Consider the following 7,691-nt stretch of genomic DNA (forward strand, 5'->3'; position numbering starts at 1 on the left):
TGGATGGATGGATGGATGGATGGATGGATGGATGGATGGATGGATGGATGGATGGATGGATGACCAACTTTAGCTTTAAGTACAGGCTGTTTTAGATTACTCAGTTACTGGATGAGTCCTGCTGTTAGTAAATGTTTTTTTGTTTTTGTTTGTTTTTTATTGTTTCAACTTGATTGAAAGAATCGGGTCATCTCACCATCACCGTCTACTGCAGGTAAGACACTGACTGCTCAGAACTACTTCTTACAATCCCACTCAAACTGTTTGAATCTGAAAATATAATAAGAATGCTCAGAATTTATATTTTAACATTTTATGCACATTTTGGCAGTTAAAAACTAACAATACCATACCATACCAATTTATTTATATAGCACTTAAAACAGCAACAAGGCCAACCAAAGTGCTGTACAAAAGAACAATGACCACCAACTTGTATTAATGTCATCAAATACAATCTAACTGCACGGAGCATTGGGGGAGTGTCTTACAATCTATTTTTTCAATGTGTCATGATGCAGACATGAACAACTTCACTTAAACAACTGATACTGATGTAACATGAATAAACTCCTGACCCTTGAAGTGCTTAAAGATTCCCACTCCTGCAGATGTGACTTACAGGCCGGCTCAGACCAACTCCTCTACATCACAGCTATCCCTGCTTCAACACACCTGAAATGCTGAACGACCTGCTCAGAGTGCATCAAGTTCAGCAGAGGCCCGCCCACGACTCGGTCATTTCAGTGAAGCGTGCTGAAGCAGGGGAACAGATCTACTTGCAGGGCAGTGGGCACCGAGGGTTGCTCTGAAGGACACTCGTCTCCTCCCACACAGCAGCTTTGAATTTTCATGGATTCATGAACAAACAACCAGGTTTCTATTTCTCAAAGAGAAGTGCTTTGTCTTAAGTTACAGAAAAATTGATCTCAGAGTTTGTGACTGAAAAACAAAGTTGCTCTACAGGACCTGAGAGCACAGACAGATGAGGACTTGGTCGTCGAGCTCCACGTTCAGCAGAACAATTAAAGTTTTCCCTACAAAGGTCAGATTGTTTGTGTGAGTAAGAGGGAGACGTACAGTGAGGAGGTACTCCACAGCTCTGTGGGGGTTGTTGAAACTGGCCCGTAGCGCTGCCACCACTCTCTCCCTCTCATATCCCATGGACATGATCTCTGTCAGCATGACCTCGTACTCTGCTCCGGTCACTGAAACAAGAAGAAACTCTCGTTAACTCGCTGCTCTGCTTCAAGCCTTCGTTACGTCTCAACACGTCAGCAGCAACTGTCCCCCTTTTGAAAAGGACTCGGGTCAAACGCGTCGACTTCAAAACATCCACACGTTGATGCAGAGGGTTCTTACATATTCTGATCCAGAGCTCTTTTTGTCTCTGGAAACGTGAAAATATAATAAAATAAGCAGATTATGATTTCCTCTGTACTGCTGATGACTGTTAATCTTCCAATACTAGAATGATTGTTTTGGACTTTTGAAAATGGTTTTGTAGAAAGATAATGGATAATTAAAATATTAGCAGTTGTAGGTCATTCAAAGAGCTATCTACAACAGGTAAGATATTACTTGTTCCTAATCTTCCAACAGAATCCCTCTTCACAAGGTTTGAAACATTTATCAGAAAAGATGAGGATGTGTTTGTTCATTGTCCAATCTAAAACACCTTCTAGTGATGAACCCAAACTGAACAGAGATCAGTTGCACACACGTGCACTGAAAGGTGCACAATTACCCTTTGTGTATTATGCACACAAATCACTTCTGTTTGCATCTTTGCAGACTTCTAACGAACATGAAGACACTTTGTAAACAGAAGACAGAAAGTGAGTTTTAAGTTCATCAACATATATTTACTTACACATTTCCACACCTGCTGTGGAAACATCATTTGATACGCTGCCTAATGTGCATGTTTTCCCACCTACAAAGAACGGACAGGTCTGTCATTTCTATCATAGGTACACGTCAACTGTGAGACAGAATCCAAAAAAACAGAAAATCACGTTGTATGATTTTTTTAATAATTCATCTGCATTTTACTGCATTAAACAAGTATTTGATCACCTACGAGCCAGTGAGGATTCTGTCTCTCACAGACCTGTCATTAGGCCTGTCACGATAACAGATTTTGCTGGCGATTAATTGTCTCAGAAATTATTGCGATGAACGATAATATTGTTTGAAATTTGACAATAATTAGTAATTATTGTCATATTTAGAAATGTTGGTTAACTTTTGTGTGTAGTACTTTGGCCACTGGATGGCAGTATAAGACTGTTTGAATCAAAGGATGGATGGTGAGGGAGCAGCAGTGTGCCTCTTTAAGAAAAATGGGAAGGAGGCTCCTTGACGAGACATGGTTGTCTCTCTTTGGTTCTCAAAATGGCAGACACTGTGTGGTTTGAGCTCTTTAGCAAGGCATTTTTCATACAAAGCTTATAATTAGGGGTGCACGGATTGCAGTTTTCTGGCCGATCACACATTTCTAAAAAGTCTGAGCTTCCGATTCAGATTTTGTTTAATAAGCGACACTGTCAGGAGTTATAAGTTCACAATGCACCTTCAATTTTCAATCTTATTTTATTGAAAAACATACCCTTGAACATTATCCTAGAAACAATACAGACTTGTTTTAACTGGCCATGAGGTAGTGCTCTGAAATATAAAGGAAGTTCAGACAATTGTTGTTAAAACAAACAAACAAACAAACAAAAAAAACGGTAAAATTGGTTTCTCATGCAAGTATCGGCCGATTTCCCAAAATTAAGGAAATCGGGGTTGATTCCCAGTGCACCCCTACTTTTAATAAAAGAATCAGTAAACAAGTTCTCAGCTTCTTTTTTCAGAGAAAAAACTTTTTACACGAAGGCACGGGTTTCAACTGTGAATTTTGGAGCTTCGACAAGACGGAGGTTTTTTCCCCCGAGGTCGGCCTGTTAGCTTAGCTCGTAGCTTAGCTTGTAGCTTAGCTCGTAGCTTAGCTTGTAGCTTAGCTTCTCAGCTTAGCTGCTTTTAATTATCCAAAAACACTATTTTGGATTGTTACACTGATTTTAAAAAGAGAAAGGGAGGTGTCAGTGAAGAGCACCGGAGTTGAGCTGTTGTCTTCCAGTGTCTTCAGTAGAAAGAGAGACACGAAGAAACAAAGCTGATAAATGAAAATGAAGTTGATAATTTTCATTCATCATGTGATTGATTTATTGTTTATCGCCCGTTAGTCTTTGTTTAAGAAGCCCTCCTGTTCTGCACTCATTACCTGTATTAATTGTGCCTGTTTGAACTTGTTACCTGTATTAAAGACACCTGTCCACACTCAATCACACTCCAACCTCTCCACCATGGCCATGACCTAAGAGCTGTCTTAGGACACCAGGGACTGAATTGTAGACCTGCACAAGGCTGGGGTGGACTACAGGACAACAGGGAAGCAGCCTGGTGAGAAGACAACTGTTGGAGCAATTATTAGAAAATGGAAGAAACAAGATGACTGAATCTTCCTCGGTCTGGGTCTCAATGCAAGATCTCACCTTGTGGGGTAAGGATGATTCTGAGAAAGGTCAGGACTACCAGAACTAGACAGGAGGACCTGATCAATGACCTGAGGAGAGCTGGGACCACAGTCTCAAAGTGGACCATTAGTAACACACTACACCGTCATGGTTTAAGATTCTGCAGGGCACACAAGGTCCCTCTGCTCCTGACAGCACATGTCCAGGCCTGTTTGAACATCTGGATGATCCACACGAGGCACTGGACAAGGTCATGTGGTCAGATGAAACCAAAACAGAGCTTTTTGGTATCAACTCTACTCTCCATGTTTGGAGGAAGAAGGATGAGTGCGACCCCAAGAACACCGTCCCAACTGTGAAGCATGGGGGTGAGACGTCATATTTCGGGGGTGCTTCAATGCAAGGACTGGACGACTGCATCGTACTGAATGGATGGGGTCATGTACTGTGAGATTTTGTCCAACAACCTTCTTCCCTCATTAGAAGCATTGAAGATGGGTCGTGGCTGGGTCTTCCAGCATGACAGTGACCCAAAACACAGCCAGGGCAACTGAGGAGTGGCTCCATAAGAACAATTTCAAGGTCCTGGAGGGGCCTAGCCAGTCTCCAGACCTGAACCCAACAGAAAATCTTAGAAGGAAGATGAAACTCAATGTTGCCCAGCGACAGCCCTGAAACCTGGAAGATCTGAACAAGATCTGTGTGGAGTGGGCCAACATGGCTGCTGCAGTGTGTGCAGACCTGGTCCAGAACTACAGGAAACCTCTGCCTGTGTAACTGAAAACAAAGGTTTCTGCACCAAATATTAAGTTCTGTTTTTCTATTGAATCAAACATGTGTTTCATGCAATAAAATGCAAATTAATTAAAAATCATACAATGTGATTTTCTGGATTTTTGTCTTAGATTCTGTCTCTCACAGCTGACGTGTACAGACGATAAAAACCACAGACCTCTCCGTTCTCTGTAGGTGGGAACACATGCAAAATTATCAGTGTATCTAATACTTATGTTCCCCACTGTATATAAAACCAGCTGGGCTTTAAGTAACTGCATGACACATGTTCTATTCTCTCTGGTTATGAACTATGAGTGGACTGAAGGGGAATCCCCGTCACCGTCTGTGACCACAACAAGGGAGGGCTTGCTTTTGTGAGTCCAAACATAGAAAGGCTAAGTAACGTGCTGCAGCTTGTAGAGTCCTGACCGACAGCAACAGCTGCAGCCTGAGCAGCAACACATTTACTAATAAACACTGATGTGAATGTCAGAACAATAATTACTGCACTCACGTGTTAAAGAAGCCAACAGAAAGTGAAACCATAATAACCAGAGACGAGCACCAGCAGCATCTTTAAACCATGTGATGAGAACCTGATTAGCGTGTTACGTACCCAGTGCTGAGGAGGCATCCAGACCCTGACTCCCACCACTGGAGCTACAAAACATGAGAAAAAACAAGAATTAGAGGACCCAAAGGGCAGAACTGTGATTTTGAAAGATCCGTGTGTTTAATGAGGCAGTGGATAATAATCACAATTAAACTGATGTCAGTTCAGTCAGCAAACAATCCCATTAAATGATCAAAGCAGGTGTAACCAGCAATATTAGTGTTTATAACAAAATAAAACATCAGATGAGCTGTATAAATGAGCTCTTGGCCACAGAGAAGCTGAAATGTAAAAAAGTGAAGTAAATGCAACCACACTTTATTCTCTTTCAGTTTAACTTGTAACATGTAACACTTTATGTTTAAAAGATCTACTAAAACTGGACAACTTCTTTCACAAGTTCATGGTTTCACTAATTAAATATATGTACCGTAATTTCCGGACTATAAGCCACAACTTTTTTCACACACTTTGAACCCAGCAGCTTATACAACGCTGCAGCTAATTTATGGATTTATTTTTGTTTTTTATGACGGGCTAAAGAGCTTCATGCCGCCAAAACATTTAGCCTCGTCACACCCAGGCGTTCACAGAGCTGTCAATACAGTAGCCCCTCGTTTATTGCTTGGGGGGGGGGGGGTGTCCGTTCGCGGAATATAATTTATATATATATATATATATATATATATATATATATATATATATATACATCCATTATCTTTTACCCGCTTCTTCCATTTTGGGTCACAGGGGTCGCTGGTGCCCATATCCAGCACTCACTGTGCGAGGGGAAGGGGTACACCCTGGACAGGTCTCCAGTCCATCACAGGGACACATAGAGACAAATGAGACAAACAACCATTCACTCTCTCACTCACACCTAGAGACAATTTAGAGTTACCAATCAGTCTAACATGCATGTTTTTGATCTGTGGGAGAAAACCAGAGTATCCGGAGAAAACCCACGCATGCACGGAGAGAACATGCAAACTCCACCCAGAAAGGCCCCTGGACCGGGGTTTGAACCAAGGACCTGCTCACTGAGAGGCAGCAGCTCTACCAGTTGCGCCACCGTGCTGCCTACATACATATATGTTTTTTTTTTCATTTAACCTTTAGACAGGTTAATCCCATTGAGCCTCGAGGTCTCATTTACAAAAGAGACCTGAATATATTTACAGTGAGGAAAATAAGTATTTGAACGCCCTGCAACTTTGCAAGTTCTCCCACTTAGAAATCATGGAGGGGTTTGAAATTTTCATCTTAGGTGCATGTCCACTGTGAGAGACATCATCTAAAAAAAAAAAATCAGTAAATCACAATGTATGATTTTTTAATAATTAATTTGTGTGTTACTGCTTCAAACAAGTATTTGAACACCTGTGAAAATCAATGTTAACATTTGGTACAGTATCTTTGTTTGCAGTTACAGAGGTCAAAGGTTTCCTGTAGTTTTTCACCAGGTTTACTGCAGCAGAGATTTTGGACCAGTCCTCCACAGATCTTCTCTAGATCAGCCAGGTTTCTGGGCTGTCACTGAGAAACACGGACTTTGAGCTCCCTCCAAATATTTTCTATAGGGTCTGGAGACTGACTAGACCACTCCAGAACCTTGATATGCTTCTTACAGAGCCACTCCTTGGTTCTCCTGGCTGTGTGCTTCAGGTCATCGTCATGTTGGAAGATCCAGCCACGATCCATCTTCAATGCTCTGAGGGAAGGAGGTTGTTCCCCAAAATCTGTCAATACATGGCCCCGGTCATCCTCTCCTTAATACAGTGCAGTCGTCCTGTCCCATGAGCAGAAACACACCCAAAGCATGATGCTTCCACCCCCATGCTTCACAGTAGGGATGGTGTTTTTGGGATGGTACTCATCATTCTTCGTCCTCCAAACACGGCGAGTGGAATTAAGACCAAAAAGTTCTATTTTGGTCTCATCTGACCTCATAACTTTCTCCCATGACTCCTCTGGATCATCCAAATGGTCATGGACAAACTTAAGACGGGCCTGGACGTGTGCTGATTTAAGCAGGGGAACCTTCCGTGCCATGCATGATTTTAAACTATGACGTCTTAGTGTATTACCCACAGTAACCTTGGAAACAGTGGTGCCAGCTCTCTTCAGGTCATTGACCAGATCCTCCCGTGTAGTTCTGGGCTGATTCCTCAACTTTCTTAGGATCATTGATACGCCACGAGGTGAGATCGTGCATGGAGCCCCAGTCCAAGGGAGATAAACAGTCATGTTTAGCTTCTTCCATTTTCTAATAATTGCTCTAACAGTTGATCTTTTTTCACCAAGCTGCTTGGCAATTGCCCCGTAGCTCTTTCCAGCCTTGTGGAGGTCTAGAATTTAGTCTCTGGTGTCTTTGGACAGCTCTTTGGTCTTAGCCATGTTAGTAGTTGGAGTCTTACTGATGGTGTGGGGTGGACGGGTGTCTTTATGCAGCTACCGACCTCAAACAGGTGCTTCTAATTTAGAACAATCAGTGGAGTGGAGGTGGACGTTATAGAGGAGGACTAACAGGTCTTTGAGGGCCAGAACTGTTGCTGATTGGCAGCTGTTCAAATACTTATTTGCAGCAGTAACACACAAATGAATTATTTAAAAAAATCATACATTGTGATTTCCAATTTTCTTTTTAGATTATGTCTCTCACAGTGGACATGCACCTAACATAAAAATTTCAGACCCCTCCATGATTTCTAAGGGGGAGAACTTGCAAAGTCACAGGGTGTTCAAATACTTATTTTACTGACTGACTGTTTAAATAT

At 42.0% G+C, this 7,691-nt stretch overlaps 1 protein-coding gene across 1 annotated transcript in view; it reads right to left on the minus strand.

Annotated features, from left to right (window-relative positions):
- rad23aa (RAD23 homolog A, nucleotide excision repair protein a) overlaps window positions 1–7,691 on the minus strand; it is a 16,380-nt gene that overhangs the window by 4,021 nt on the left and 4,668 nt on the right. The window contains exons 4-5 of the mRNA XM_037688833.1: window positions 4,918–4,961; window positions 1,081–1,208 (exon numbers count right to left, since the gene is read on the minus strand). Of these exons, the coding sequence (XP_037544761.1) occupies window positions 1,081–1,208; window positions 4,918–4,961 (172 nt within the window). The remainder of the gene's footprint in view (window positions 1–1,080; window positions 1,209–4,917; window positions 4,962–7,691) is intronic.

Source organism: Nematolebias whitei, chromosome 15 (assembly GCF_014905685.2).
Source record: "Nematolebias whitei isolate Nwh7 chromosome 15, NemWhi1, whole genome shotgun sequence".
Classification (NCBI taxonomy): domain Eukaryota; kingdom Metazoa; phylum Chordata; class Actinopteri; order Cyprinodontiformes; family Rivulidae; genus Nematolebias; species Nematolebias whitei.